At 41.9% G+C, this 16518-nt stretch overlaps 1 protein-coding gene and 1 long non-coding RNA gene across 2 annotated transcripts in view; one reads left to right on the top strand and one right to left on the bottom strand.

The window, feature by feature from the left end:
* Positions 1–16518, bottom strand: part of gtf3c2 (general transcription factor IIIC, polypeptide 2, beta) — a 107007-nt gene that overhangs the window by 20519 nt on the left and 69970 nt on the right. Inside the window, exons 13-15 of the mRNA XM_069886577.1 lie at positions 11085–11246; positions 4918–5005; positions 1802–1930 (exon numbers count right to left, since the gene is read on the bottom strand). Of these exons, the coding sequence (XP_069742678.1) occupies positions 1802–1930; positions 4918–5005; positions 11085–11246 (379 nt within the window). The remainder of the gene's footprint in view (positions 1–1801; positions 1931–4917; positions 5006–11084; positions 11247–16518) is intronic.
* The window catches only part of LOC138736688 (uncharacterized), a 44825-nt gene that overhangs the window by 7268 nt on the left and 21039 nt on the right, over positions 1–16518 (top strand). The window lies entirely within an intron of this gene.

The following is a 16518-nucleotide window of genomic DNA, read 5'->3' as shown; positions in this document are numbered from 1 at the left end:
TTGCAGTCTCCAGGGGAACAGTGCACTGGTGCAGAGCACCACAAACCTCACTGAAAAGGAGAAGCAAATGAAACAACCCTATAGGATGGTGACCATAGAGACAGTCCCGTGAGGAGTCAACGACTGAGGGATCCACATAGACTGCTGGCGACTTCCAGTCAGGGGACTCGCATGGGCTTCAGGCTGTTGAGACTGGCTTGTGGGAACCAGGGTATCAAAACAGGATTCATGAGGGTGCTGATGGCAAGAAGGGCTTCCTGATTGGGTTGGAGTCCGGATCAGGAGCTTGAGTTGCTGATGAATCGAACAGAAGTCTGTAGAGCTGCAGAGGTGCTCAAGGCAAATTCACGGTAACTCAGAAACTCTGAAGGGACTCAGTTTTGCTTCTCTTTCTCTCTTTCTGTAAGGGGCACTGGGCGACACTAATGGTGACTTTGTCTGCCTTATGGCAGGAAAAAAGCAATTTTGTGTAATATTACATTCTGTACTATTATTCGATCATAAAGGAATCTTAAACCTTAAATGATTTTTAAAAATTTCTATTATTGATTGAAAGAGTCCTGTACAAAATGATTTAGTCTTTTCATCTAGTTCCTTGTGGGTCATCGCCTATAGCACTTGTATATCAACAAGGAAAAGTAGAAAATATTGGAATTTTTGAATCACGTGGAGTTTGGCTATAACATTCCCCAAAGTTATTACCCATAGTTATCAGCCAGGACTAGCACAGACACCTCGTTTCTGCATTTTATAGACAGTCCAACAACTACCTATAATATTAAAGATTTAGGCTCAACATAAACATCAATTCTCTTGAGTGACTGTAAAAACATTATCCGATTACCTGGGAGAAGAGATTATTATTTGGAAAACCCTGATGGGCAAGTTTCTTCAGCAAGACACAGAAGTGGCTGATCAGAAGGAATCAGTTTGTTTGTGTCCAACGAGCAACAAACCCCTCTTTGAAACCAACAAGAACCTTCTTGAGTGGTAACCAATTACCTTTAAGCACCAAAGCTTGGTGAAAAGTCATAAATGTAAAATTCTGTGCGCAGTATAAGAATTGGCTGATACTGGTGAACTTGGAGGAGTGAGATTGGACTGTGAATCAAAGAACTTTTCTGAACTTACACACCCATTACATACACGTTGGCTTATAAATAAAAGAGGGTTAAGTTAATAGTATAAGTTAAAGTTTGATCCTGTTTTTACGTTTAAAGAAAATTAAAAATGACTTTTGTTTAAGTTACCATTTGTCTTGGTGAATTTCTATTGCTGCTGGATTTTGGAGTCCGTAACAGTTGAAACACATTTGTTGTTAATTTGTACACTTTTTATGATTAAATGTTATATGCATGCCTTCAGCCAAACAGAATTTCTAAACAGAAACAGGCCCTACATCTCATCTAGCCCGTGTTAAACTAAATTATGTATTGTAATTCCCAGATACCTCTATTCCACCATCACTCTGCAGTACCCCATATCAGCAATTTAAAAATATAAAATATAACTGTGACTTGTTTTCCCCAATGATTCCAATTTTTCTGTTGTGTTGATAAAAATGTTTGCAATATAAAACCAAGTTTACCACACAAACACAGGGATAAGGTCAAATATCTTTAAGATTCTGATTCCGTAAAACTTAATAATTTGTAAATTACCATGTCAGTATTTTAATAAATATTACATAGCTTTAAATATATACTTGACACAATAATCCATATTTATTGAACTAGATCCTCAATCATCGTTTTTCCTGTCCCATGAATCAAGCACAGGGAACGCCTCACTAAATACTCACAAATCGACGCTCGTTAGGTCGCTTGATATTCATCGTATTATTCATGCAGTCAGGAAGGATCACAGCTATCACTTCTCCTGTGTTGTCTCCTGACACACAGGTGTTTAGCCAATCTGAGCCAGAAATACTCTATAAGCAGAATACAAGGCAACTGTTTTAAGGAAGCAGACAAATGTAAAAAAAGTAACATGAATGGGGAGGGGGGGGGGGGTGCTTTAACCAAATACAAGAAAATAGAAGAGTAGACGACCCAGCCTTTCAACCCTGCCCTGCCATTCAATATGATCATGGCTAATCTATCCCAAGTCTCAACTCAACTCTGCAAATTCCATTGCCCCCAATCCCATAATATTTAAATTAGTTAGCCTCCATAATTCTCTGGGCTGGAGAAGAAATTTCTACATCACTTGGCAATACATGTCTGGCCCTTACCTTTACACCACAGTAAAAATATCACATCTACCTTGCCATGCCCCTTTAAGATCTTCCATGTTTCAGCATGATCACCTCGTAATTCTTGGAGAGCACAGAACCAACCTGTTTAGCCTTTTATGATCAGACAATATTCTAATCCAGGAATAGCCTGGTTTGGACTTCTTCCAACATGACCATATTTTCTTAGGCATGAAGAGCATCAACATATGCAGTATACCAGGTGCAGCCTCACCTGCAACCTGCATACTGGAACAAAGCTTCCCAATCTTTAACTCCAATTCCCTTTACTTTATCTGCCTGCTAACTTTTTGTATTCATGCACAGGAACACGTAGATTCATCTACAGTTCACTGATCATTTAAAAAAAATGAATGCTGGAGAAACTCAGGTCAAACAGTGCATTTATTTGGCAAAGATAAAGATACATAATCAACATTTCAGGCTTGAGCCCTTCATCAAGGTATAGTCAAAATATGAGCAGGTGCCCAAACAAAATGCTTAGGTGGGGTGGTGCGAGGAGCACAGTCCCACAGGCAGAAGGTAATAGGTGGAAGGGAGGGAGGGCACACCACCAAACAATGGGAGAGGGAATGGCTGTGTGAATGGATAAGAAATGGGGTGAAGAGCTGGAGGAAATAAGACAGAGGAATGGAGAGAGTGCACGAGAGAAATAAAGGGTAGGCTAGCAGAAACCAGAGAAGATGATGTTAATGCCATGCAGCTGAAGAGTGCCCAGATAGAAAATTTGGTTTTGCTCTTCCAATTTACGGGTGATCTTGGTTTGACAGTAATATGAGGCCATGGACAGACATGTCAGTGCAGGAGTGGGGCAAAATGAATTGATTGGCCACTGGGAGATCGCTGTCACTGATGCAGACAGAGCGAAGGTGCTCAGTAAATCGATCTCCCAGTCTACGTCCTGTCACTCTGATGTAGAGAAGGGCACAAAGGGAGCACTGGATGGAGTAAATAACTCCTGCTGCTTCACTTGGAAGGACAGTTTTGGGTTCCAAATGGAAGGCACAAGTGTGACATTTCCTGCAGTCCCAGGGATAGGTGCCAAGGGGGTGATAAAAAGGGACGAATGGATGAGGGAGTCATGGAGGGTGCAATCCTTATGGAAGGGACGATGTGTTTGGTAGTGGGATCATGTATTAGGTGGCGGAAATTCGGGAGGATAATGTGTTGGATGCGGAGGAAAGTAGGGTGATGGGTGAGGACACGGGAAATCTGTTCTTGCTTCTGGGAGGGCAGAGGAGCCCAGGGCAGATGAGCAGAAACTGGAGATGCAAGTAAGGACTGATAGAGGTGGAAGGGAAGCCACGTTTGTGAAAAAAGGACAGTTCAGATGATCTGGACCGGAAGACCTCATTTTGGGAACAGATACAATGGACACAGAGAAATTGAGAGAAAGGAATAAGATATTTGCAGGGGACTGGATGTGAAGAAATGTAGTAGAGGTAGTTGTGGAAGTTGGTGGGTTTGTAAAAAATAAAAATATGTTAGTAGAAAGCTGGTCTCCTGAGATGGAGACAGAGAGAGATTAAGGGGAGAATGTTGCCAGAGATGGACCAAGTGAGTTTGAGGTCGGAGCAAAAGTTGGCAGTAAAGTGAATGAAGCTTATCATGGTGCATGAGGCAGCACTGATTAGTCATCAATGTAATGGAGGAAGAGTTGAGGCCTGTGTAGACTTTCAGCATGGATTGCTCCACAAAGCCAACAAACAGACAGGAATATCTGGGACCCATGCGGGTACCCATGGCTACTCCTTTGATTTGGAGAAAGTGGGATGAATCAAAGGATAAGTTATTAAGAGTGAGAACAAGTTCTGCCAGGTGGAGGAGGGTGACTGGTTAGGACTCTTGTCAAGAAAGAAATGAATGGCTTTGAGACCTTCTGTATGGGGGATGGAAGTATAAAGAGATTGGACACCCATAATGAAATGCTCATATTTTGCCCAGACATTGGTTATGTATCTTTATCTTTGCAATATAAAGTACACTGCTTGACCTGCTGAGTTTCTCCAGGATTGTGTTTATACTTCAACCAGTGTCTGAAGACTTTGGTGTTTTACTTCACTCAAAAAAGGTCTTTTCTGAAGCACTTGACCACAAACTTTCCCATATGAATGTCCATTTGTCTAGTTTTTGCCCACTTAATCTGTCTGCTGTAATACCTAGCAAAAAGGTCAATAAAATTTTCCATCAGCCATTTATAGATACAATGCCATAATATAAAAATAAACTGGATTTTAGCTTAAAATATGCAGATTTACATCATAATCCTCTGAAGCCCAAATGTAAACCATGTTATGATTAGGTTGGGCAATCAGGACATGATATCTCCAAGAGCCAAAAGTTTCTTGGGGCAAGCCATTCCTGAGCAGCTCCTAAAAATCGAGTAGCAATAGTCTAACAAGAGTAAAGAGGTAAAAAGAGTAGGGCACCTTTTTGTTTAATAAAAAGCTTAGGCGCACTTTACAGCTACTGGAAATAGAAACAATTATTGAGCAAGTGATTTTGCCATGAAAAAGTCCTTTACATTACATTTTAAAGTTTTTTTTAGCCATTACAAAAATGCATCATTAAATTGCAAGTTGATTACATTCTCCCTCTAGGTATATAATATATTTCTGTAATGAAGTAATGTACTTTTCTAAACAAAGGAAAAGCAAACCTACCCACACAGTTCCTGTTCTTGGCACAGCAAAATAAGGCTTAAATCCAAGAAAACCAGCATCTAAATAGTGAATTCCACTGAGGCCAAACCTGTGAGAGAAACAGGTTACAGATCTAGCTGGATATATCCTTAACTTTCATCATTTGTGGTCTCAACAAATAAATTGACCCATCATTCTTGATATCCTCCAAATTTCTGCATTCATTGAATGTAATACAATTTGCTGCATAAACAACATAATGGCTCTGGAAATTAAAATTTAACGTGCAACAGCACAGATTTATGCAGTTTACACACAAAGAATACACTCACTAGTTTCTTACAGTGCAAAATAGAGTTGACTCTATTCTCTTCAGACACAACAATGAATTCTTCAACACCTCAACTTTTAATTGACTCACCGCCATACGGGTGATCCTGACGCTCTCACTCTCCTTCTCCTGCATCAAAAGATCCATCCCATGAATGCAGACTGCTTAACTAACTTGCGCACGTGTACTATTATTCCGTGTGTTGCTTCAGCTACTTCATCAGTTGCAACCGGGATGCTCCTGACGCAGGTAAGTACACAATCGCAACAGCAATCCCCCCCCTCAGCCTAAAAGCCATGCAAGGAGGCAACTTATTGGATCTGTCCTGCTACGTTATAGTCTGGAGAGCTGACAGTCCAGCCAGACCTCGTACAATAGTGCAAGGCAAGCGATGTACAGTCCGATTGGCAAGGGTGCCACTGGTCTGTCCTCTGACTTTGGCCCCGACACAGAACCGTTGATATATGCTGGCTTAAATATGTCGATGGAGACGACGTCAGCTTTTCCATTCCTGTCAAAAGTATTCAGGTGACCGGAAAAGGACAATCGTAAATGGGCTGAAAAGATTTACAAAGAGCAGGATGCTGAAGGAAGACAAGTACAGCGTGGTAAATCATCCGGCATATACACTGTAGGCGACACATGTCACGTCGGAGTAGGTCTGAGTAATCTGATGTTTTCCCAAAAACAATCAACACAACTTGCCAAATCATACAGTACTGTCCTTGGACTTGGATTCACAAACTCATTGGGCAAGGTCAGCATAGCGCCATATACGAGCTCTGCCACTGAACATCAAGATCCGCCTTTACAGCAGTAGGCACATCAGAGAGGACCATGGGCAAATGTTCGGTCCACCTAGATGCATCGGCACCTGTTATCAACGACTTTTTCAATTGACGATGGAAACACTAAATAAGGCCATTGGCCTGCAAATGGTAAGCTATAGTGCGGATAAGGGTAGTGTCCAGAAGATCAGGGAGAGCTCAGAACTACATCAACTCAAACTGAAACCCTAGGTCCATCTTAATAGTGCCCAGAACTCCAGAAGATAGAATCCAACGATCCATGAAAGCCCAATCGATCATCTTCATGGAGATGTCAGTGATAGGAATGGTCTCCTCTCACTTGGTAGTCCGGTCCTCATATGTGAGCAGATAAATATATCCCCGGGATGGTGGAAGCAGGCCTATCAAATCGAGGGGTGCATGATGGAAACAGGAATCCAGAACAAAAAAATCCCCCAGCTTGAATTTCTTGTATCTGGAGACTTCAGAGCGTTGACGCAGCAAAATCCAACATCTTATTTAACATAAGGCTAGGTAAAACGTTCTGTAATCAATTTGATTGATGCTGTTCTACCAGGATTTTGGAGTTTCTTCATAATTTACCTCATGAAGAAACTCCAAAATCTCTTGCCTCATAGCCTTCAGAACAAAAGGCCTAAGTCTTCCTATGGTGGGGTTAAAAAATAAAAACAGACTAACGTTTCATCTGATTCATCCAAGCTCACATCTTGAAGATGGAGACCAGAGTTGATCTAGCGATACAGGATGAGATCGTGAACGGTGTGCTGTGCATGAGCCATGGGTGTGAATTCGATGGTAGTAGTGATATGTATGGCATCTATGTCACACCTGGACAGGGTGTTGGCCACGGAATTTGGTTTCCATTGGATGTGCCGTATGTCCGATGAAAATTGTAAGATGAAGTCCAAGTGTCAAATTTCTCAGGGCAAGTAGAGATGTGTCACAGTATGTTTAAAAGGCTGGTGGACTGTATGGTGAAAGGATGACCTTCCAATAAAAATTGGAATAGTTTTACTGCGCGATAGATGGCCAAGAGTTCTCAATCAAATATACTATACTTCGCCTGCATCGGTGACAGCTGGGCTAAATAAAAAAGGTTCTAATTATCCATGGCCTTGTTGTTCTAACATTGCTCCCATAGCACTGACAGATGCATCTGTGATGTGAGCGTGCAAGGTGTTGGGCTTTTGACGTACAAACATTGTGGCATTCATTCTTCACATCATTGGGAGACAATGCTGTGCATGCTTTGAAAGTTAATGATGTTTTGGTCACAGACTTGTAAGATCATTTTACTTGTTCAGTAAGGGATAATAGAGATGTTGCAGCATTTGGCAGGAAGCAGCAATAGAAATTCATCGTGCCTAAAAAAAACAACGCAACTGGCCAAATGCAACGGGAGTAGGAAATTCTTGAATTTCTTGCACTTTCAATTCATTGGGCAAAATACCATGTTGCGTAACTCTATGTCCCAAAAATATAAGATCAGCAGCCCCAAAAACGCATTTACTGGGATTGATCACAATGCCAAACTCATCAAGCCTCCAATATGAAGCAATGAGATATGGTGGCACTTGTGCTCCTCTTCTCCCATGCTTATGACAAGGATACCAACGATGTAAATGAACACAAATATTGAGGTCAGCGAATACATGGTCCATAAACCACTGGAATGTCTGAGCTTCATCCTGTAAACCGAATGGCATTCGCTGAAACTCAAATGTGCCAAAACAGATAATTACTGTCATCTTGGCAACATCAGAAGGCTCAATTGGAATCTAATAGTAAGTACGTACCAGGTCTATTTTCACAAATACATGTTTGCCCTGGAAGTTCACTGAGAAGCCTTGTAAATTGTGAATGTTGCATTGATCAGACATGGTAGAATTGTACAGGGCATGCTCATCACCTCAAGGCTGCCAATCCCCAGAATTTTTTGGAACCATATGCAACAGTGATACCTAGTAGCTGTCAGATATGCAGACTATGTCCAGCTCTTGCATGTAGTTGAATTCTGCTTTCATGATTTTAAGATGAGTATCTATGTGGTGGGCTATTGTATATCTACTGATAGTATGGCTATACGAGGGGGTCACTAGGTGAGGAAAACACTTAACAAGGCTCGGAAAGGGCAGGAGCAAGGTTGAAGGCTCGACAAGCAGACAATGACAAATTCAGCTCACATACAACAGCTCCAGTCTGTGACACAGCGAATTTTCAAATCCACCAACAATGAAAAATGTGACAAGAAATCAGCTCCCAAAATGGAATTTGCCACATTTGCGACCATAAAAACCTATAGAAAAGGTTTGTTGAAACTGAAATCCAACGCGAGAATCCTCTGGTCATATGTTTGAACATGAGAATCATTCGCGGCTGAAAGAACACATGGCATATTGGGGTATCTGCGTTCCTCAGGGATTGGAGGGACCACAGAAATCTCTGCACTGGAATCGACAAGAAATTTAACACCTGAGAGACTGTCTGAGAAAGAGATGGCTGCCGACGTGCCCACGGGCAGCAGTTGCCTCTACTCCTGGGCTTGGTCATTTCCCGGCTGCCATTTGTAGAAGTCGCAAGATGGCTGGCAGGACGAGGTGGAAGCACCAAATTTTTGGTGCTTCCAATAAATATGCTGCCTGTCACCTCTACCACATCCTCAACACCACAATTCCAACCAGATCGACAGAACAAATTCTACTGTGTGCCCAAAGCCCGGACTTGCATAGTCGGTGCTGGCACTACCTTCGACTGACAAGGTACTGGCACTTTACAAGGTGCAGTAAGTAGTTGTTCCAGCTCTGCTTGCTCCTGTTGACTAGGCAAAGTAGCTAATCTATATTGTAGAGGTCGTGGACGCAACGAGGCATGATCTGCCTGATCGAGGGTGGACACTCGAAAGACACTCAATTAGAATTTATTATCATGAACAAGTCACGAAATTCGGTGTTCTGTGACAGCTTCACAGTGCAAACACCACCTTGCAACAACAAATAAAATAAGGTAGTGCACGAAAAAGTAAGGCAGTGTCTGTTGTTTATTGATTATTCAGGAATCTGATGGCAGCAAGGAAGTTGTCACTGTGCCACAGAGCTCATCTTCAGGCTCCTGTACCTTTATCCCGATGGTAGCCGAGTGAAGAGGGCATAGTCTGGGTGGTGGGGGTCTTTGAGGATAGAGGCTGCTTTTTTAAGGCAATGCCCTTTGTCGATGACATTGATGGAGTGAAGTCTGGTGCCTGTGATGTCACAGGCCAAGTTAACAACCTCTGGAGTTTTTTCTTGCCTTGAGAGTTGGTGCCTCCATACCATACAACCAGCCAGAACACTCTCCACAGTACACCTGTAGAAGTTTTTGAGAGTCTTGATGACATACTGAATCTTCTCAGACACCTCATGAAGTTCAGGGCTGGTGAGCATTCTTCATGATTACATCGACAGATCCTCAGAGATGTTGACACCCGGAATTTGACTCTCTCCACTACTGAGCCTTCGATGACATCCTCCCAAAGTCCACAATCATCTCCTTTGGGTGAGCACAAGGATGTTGGCATGATCTCTCCTGTACACTTCCTCATTGCCTTTGTGATTCTGCTGACAACTGTGGTGTCATCGGCAAATTTGCAGATAGCACTGGAATTGTGCCTGACCACACAGTCATGGGCGTATAATGAGTAGAGCAGTGGGCTAAGCACGCATCCTTGAGGTGTACCTCTCTTGATAATAAATGAAGAGGAGACCAAATATCATTGAACTCCACCTTCAACAGGGTCTGTTCCAGTTAGCCTGAGCCATCTACTCAGCATCTGTGACAGTTGCCTATTGCCTAAGCTGTAATCAGCTAGTAATTCAGCAATATGAGCATCCCTAGATGGCCGAGTATGCTGCAGAATAGCCGCCTTATGATGTCGTATGAGAGATTATCGTCTGGATCAATTAATACATTGTGCACTTCACAGGCAATCTGCTCTGGAAGACATGCCACAAGTAAACCGTATTTCGTCTTCTGACTTGTCACACTGAGGCTGGAGAAATGCACCTCGAGGATCGTGAACCATGCTGGTGCATTATTAATTAAAAGGGGGAAATCTCCTGTTTGACCCCCCCCCCATCACTATCCATCTAAAACTAGAAGGTGCTGTGAACTCACGGGGTCATCACTTGTAACAGCACTGATTTACCCAGTATACACACAATTAAAGAATGTACTTACTCATTTATTTCAGCACAAAATGGAGTCAACTTCCTTTATTCTCTTCAGACACAACACTGAATTCTTCAACTCCCCAAACACCACCCAGCCAAACCCCTCTGACCTTTTCACTGGCTCACCGCCACATGGATGATCCTAATGCTCTCACTCTCCTTCTCCTGCGTGCAAGATCTATCCCATGGATGAAGACTGCTTAACTAACCTGCACGTGCTATTACTCCCACACATCACTTTAGATACGTCATCAGCTGCAACCAGCACCGCTCTTGACACAGGTAAATACGCGACCACGACAAAGGCATGCATCACTTGGTTCACCCACTCATCACAAATATTAATGGGTTTGCAACTTTTCAGTGCATCTATTATCAGCATTACTACTGATCAATGAATTAACCTTTACACTGGTGCTTAATCGCACAATTGTTCATGGATTCCTATATTTACACTGTTAGCTCCAGCTCTTATCCTTATTTTAGTTTTCATTTCATTACATTGTCCAAGAAATAAATTATGCATCAGTTATGATTAAAGAAAATTCAATTACATCAATACACAAATTATGATCTGCATTTCATTTGGTCATTCTGCCCTAAAATTGGATATATTTAAGTAGCAAAAAACTAGATTCTGAAGGAGTTCGACATGAAATGTCAACTCTGGTTCACTTCCCATAGATGCTGCTCTACTTACTGAGTATTTCTGTCATTTTCTGTATTTGCATTTAAGCTAGTCTTACTCTAAAATTTAAAACTACATTTACTCAGCAATTTCCATGAGGGTATCAATGTACAATTTAATTACGTGATTCAATTGTCACCCAAGTTAAAACTTACGCTGCATAGCAATTTTCTTGTGCCACCATAACTCCACACCAGGGCAGCAACCAAGCAACTTCAGTATTTAAGTATCGCTTGACATCATTGACAGGTTGATATGTTCTCTTGAGATCCCAAAACTTGATCTTCCTGTCAGGGCTAGCTGTCACTAGAAAATTGCTATTAGTAGACAATTTGAGAGAAAGGAAATGAAAATTAACCAGCATTAATAAAAACTTGAAATACAATTTACAAGCTACATATTGGTGATAATTAAATGGCACTTTGAATTTTTCTTAAAGAATAAAACCTAGATTGTTAATAATACCATAAAACATTATGAATTAACCAGATAACAATGCCTTCCTTTTACATACAATACCACATCTTTTACAAATTGAGTTTTTCTCTCAATATTGATTGCATTCAATCCTATTTTCATACCTTTTGATTCTCCCGTTAATATTCAGTAATTTTTAAACATTTCTCTTCACACAACCTGCTGACTAATGAACTCACTAGCTTGTAACTACAGTATTTAGCTTATTCCTGCTGCCCTTCCTGAATGAAGTTGGAACATTTGCTCTCCTCCACTTATCTGGTACCTTTTCTGTGGCCAGAGAAAATTTGAAAATTTCTATCAGACCCAGGATTCTCCTCTTTTGCCTTCCAAAGCAGCCTGAGATACAACTCATAAGGCCCTGGGGATTTATCTAACTTTAAGTTTGGTAAAATATCTGTGATCTCCTAGTTTTTCCAAAGGGTAATATGGTCTAGAATGGAATTAATATAGATGCGCAAAAAATTCAACAGGATGAACAAAAGCATTTGCTCTTTGTGCTGTTCAATTTCACTGGCCCCCCCCCTCTCTGAAATCTTCAACAACAATGTCCTTTTCTAGAGTGAATACAGATGAGACGTTTTCTTTCAGCTGAAGTGATTTCAGGATCAATTTTAACATTTAAGAAGAATTTGGACATGTACATGGATGGGAGAGGCATGGAAGGCTATGGGCAGGGAGCAGGTCAGTGGGACTAGGTAAAAAATGGTACGGCACAGATTAGAGGGGCCAAGGTGGCCTATTTTTGTATTGTAATTGTTTCCTGGTTCTATATCAATGTAGAGATTTATCAGTTTGCTCCCTAATAGGCCTCAATCTTTTTACAGGTCACCCTTATGCCCTTAAAATATACCGTATATTTTGACATATAAACAGGAGTTGACTTACAAAAACATGACCTTAAAATACTACTCAAAATACCATTCGATTCATTCCATAACCCACTCAGACCCCATCCTACAATAAATTTTTAATATATTAGAAAAAAATGTTATTGTTTAAAAAAAAAACACATCTAAAATCCTTCAAATTACTATCATTGCCTGAGGCAATGAACTTGGCAAGCACATCTGGAATTTCACTGTTTACACTGTCATCATAAGTGTCCCAGTCTGAATCTGATGAGTCGGCTTCTGCTTTGTTGTCAGTGTCCAACAATAAATCATCCTCCACACCATCCATTACACTAGAGATATCAGCACTTTTTGAAAGATATTGTTAGTCTCTACTTTCATTTTATCCTATGCTTTGATCATAAAACCACACAGCAAATCAGGTGATGCAGCACGCATTGTCCCGCCTTTTGTAAAGGATTTTTCAGCACTTGTCATCCAATTATTCCATTCTTCATGCACATGATCTTTAAATAGCTTCAATGGAAACTGGTGCTTCTGCCGCTGACATATAATCAACTGCTGAAAACTTCATGATCAAGATCTTTTGATAGTTTGAGTGATTTTTGTTTTTTGAATTACCAGAAATTTCCTGTTCATGAAACACCTACACCAGCCTGCTGTACCTTTAAAATCTCTACTGTGTTCTATGTTTGACCATGCCCACTTCAGCGCATATGCTCTGATTTTATTTCTTGTAACTATGTCGCAATCTTGCCTCTGTTTGAGTACCCATTCTGTAACGTGATTTTCCAATTCTGGCCAACAAATGATTCCTCTTCTCATCGAACATTGTTTCTTCGGTATTTTTCTTAAAACATCTTCAATCTTTCTCCACTCTCTTACCATCTTCTCAGTTATGTCAAATGTCCTTGCAGCAGTCAGTTGGTCGATTCCTTGGCTACTTCAAAGACTTAACTTAAAATTTGCTTCATGCTTTCTTCATTTTGCTGGAGGCTCCATGATAACACCCATCTTCTGGCTACACCCAACAACTCAGAAAACGCAACACCACATGTATTTTTTTGGGAGGGGTCATCTTGTATACCTATGATAAAAGCATGAAATTCGTATGGAAATTGGAGCCCCGTCTTATCTTAAGGTTGTTTTATATGCCGAAATATACGGTACTTAAAAATGCTTTGGAATTTTCCTTGACCATCACCCAATTAAAAAAAGAGTATTCCTTCCCCACCTCCCAGAGCCTTGAGCATTTTCAGATCTGCTTTTCCCCCTTTAACTAATCCTCTATATCCCTTGACATCCAAGCTTCCTTTGACTGGTTTGTCTCAAGCTCTATTTTGATTTTGAATGCCTCCTACATAGGTGGCCGACAGACTTACTTCAAGTAGTTGCTCAGAGTCCACTTGGGCCAGGGCATCTTATGCCAAACAGCTTTCCCCAATTCAGGACCTTAATTTCTTCAAATTTAAAGTTACAGTCTCCATTTCCAAAATGTTCTCCCAGTGACACTCGATTCTCCAGGTGCCTGGCTAACCCCGAGATTCACTTCTCCTCTAATATAGGAATATTTATATACTTGTTCAAAAGATCTCATCGAAAATTTTGAAAATTCTACCCTCTTCAAGTAGTTAACAATAAGATGATCCCAGATAATATTGGGGAAGTTGAAATACCCTACACTTCTTACAATTTTATTTTAACAATTTAGATATGTAGGCAAATCAGTTCATCCATCACCTGCCGCCTACTTGTATGCATTTACAGCAGTGCCAGCAAACTGAGGGCCCCTTCTATGCTCCTTAGGTTTCCCCATGTGGCCTCAGGTGCAGAACCTTCCAAGAAATCATCCCTCCTTACTAATGCAATGGACCCCTTGATTAATATTGGAAAGCAACTTTTTTTTCCCCCACTTTCCTCACTCCCCCCCCCAACCCCACAATTGTCCCTACCAAACTCCACTCTGGACAACCTTGGGATGTTGAGTTGCTCGTCTTTCAACCCAGGTTTCCATGATAACAACAAAATATTCCCATGCAATGGCTACCAACCTCTGTTCATCAACCTTGCATGTCAGACTCAATAGAACCACCCTTGCATTTCTCCCGTGTGCCTGGCGACTTTACTTTCATTCTGTTTTTGTCTGCTGCACCCTGATCCTATTCCCCAGTATAATTAGTTTAAACCCTCCCCATCACCTCTACCACCCCCTCTTTCCTGCATGCATGTTGACTCCATTTATATTCAGGTGCCTAAAAATCTAAAGCACTCCCTCCTGTACCACCTCTTCAGTCACACACTCATCTAACCAATATTTTATTCCTATACTGACTAACATTTTGCACCAGTAGTAATATAGATATTACAAGCTTACAGTCTTGAATTTAGGAGGCTGAGTAGCAGATTAAAAAGCAAGCTGCAGAACCTCAAACCTCATCTTTCATTTTTGCTCTGATGTTCAATCCAAAATGAACAGCAATCTCTATATTTATTCTTCCCATTTGTTGTCCTTGACCCCTGGAAGCAACATATTATGCTGGAGTCACAACTGGAAAAGCATTTGCCATTGCATCTGGACTCTTGCTCCTATCCCTTGTGCAGCTGAGCCACAGTGCTGCGAATGTTCCCCATTATTTTCCAGTATGGATTGAGATGGGGTCTGAGGCTTTGTCCTCTGCATCCCTTCCTTGATCTGGTGGTCACTCAATCTCTTTCTGATTCCAATTTTACACTTTAGAGGTTGATCACCTCTAAAAATGTTCTAAGCAGGCAACTCTCAGCATTGAGATGCACCACAGTGCCTGTAGCTGTTGCTCAAGGTCAGTAATTTGGCATTCAATCTGGAGGAAGCTCCTGCAGATAAAGCCTTCCGGACTACAAGAATCACCTTGAAGTTTCAAGGTGCTGCAGACCTTGCAGCTTCCCATACCTTAAATTTAAAAAAAAATACAACTTTAATTCAAAAATACTTAATAGGTGAGCAAAATGATTTGAAACCACAGGTCCAAGGCCTGTGACTGTGATGTGCCTCAGGGATCAGTGCTGGGATCATTGTTGTTTGTCATCTCTATCAATGATTCAAATTTAAATTTTAAAATTACAGCACTGTAACAGGCCATTTCGGCCCTCAAGCCCATGCCGCCCAATTACACTCGATTAACTTACAACCCCTGGTATGTTTCGAATGGTGGGAGGAAACCGGAGCGCCCCAGGGAAAACCCTCGCAGACACGGGGAGAGTGCATCAACTCCTTACTGATCTGGATGATAATGTGGCAAATTAGATCAGAAAGTTTGCTTCCTTTCTGTGCTGCAATGTTCTATAGTTCCATCTGAAGGGAGAAACCAAGGGACAATCAAGTTGTTAGCACTGCTTGAAGAACTCAGTGGGTTGAGTTGCATCAGTTGGAGAAAAACAAAATTTCAGGCCTGAATCTTCATCAAGATTAGAATGGAGATAGTTAGCTTAATGAAGTAGTTGGACAGGGGCCAGTAGAGGATTGGAGAACCAGGAAGGATGACAGACAAAAGGAAGAGAGAGAAACAAAAGGCCATTTCATGTCAGGCCTCCACCTGGAGGCTGGCTACATGAGCAGATTGAAAACTTAACACTTACCTTTCAAACAGCAGCCCTAAAAGGCTGCTCCAGCGTCTCATTCATACTGAGGCACCTCGTGGCACCCTCCGGAGCCAATGGAGGTGGTGCAACTGGTGCCGTAGCACCACCCATCATAAATATGTGGCAGAGCAATGGCCATCTTCCCTACACAGCTGGAACCCTCTGTGGTTCCCAAAACAGTTCCAGCTGCGTGGGGGATTATGGGTAGGGAAGACAGCCCATTGCTCTGCCATGTTTTGATCTGCAGAGAGTGGCCCCAAGGCCAAAGCGACCCGGTGTGGCTGTCATAGACTGCACTGGCTGCCCCCAATGGCCCTCGCAGCCTCCCACTTTCCCGACACCCTCCGCCCGCCGCCCCTGCCTTGAGGGGGTCATGGAGGGAGAGGGTAAGTGGGGAGATGGGTCGTGGGCTGACTGCATCAGCAGCCTGCCCCTAACCAGCCGCGTACATTCAGGTCAGGTGGCGGAGCACAGCGTTCCACCAATGATCCTTCCCCAAGAAGGGTTGGAATTGGCGCCTCAGAGCCAGCCACGGCACATTCAGAAAGGTACGTCTTTAGCCGTAAGGGCGAAGAACCTCCGCCTTTACAGACTGGTGTTTTCCCTGCTTGAAAGTGCCTAAATATAAAAGGGGCAAGGT

This window comes from Narcine bancroftii, chromosome 6, assembly GCF_036971445.1.
Source record: "Narcine bancroftii isolate sNarBan1 chromosome 6, sNarBan1.hap1, whole genome shotgun sequence".
Taxonomy (NCBI): Eukaryota; Metazoa; Chordata; class Chondrichthyes; order Torpediniformes; family Narcinidae; genus Narcine; species Narcine bancroftii.
Note: the sequence above shows the minus strand (reverse complement) of the source record. Positions and strands in the feature narration are given on the sequence as shown.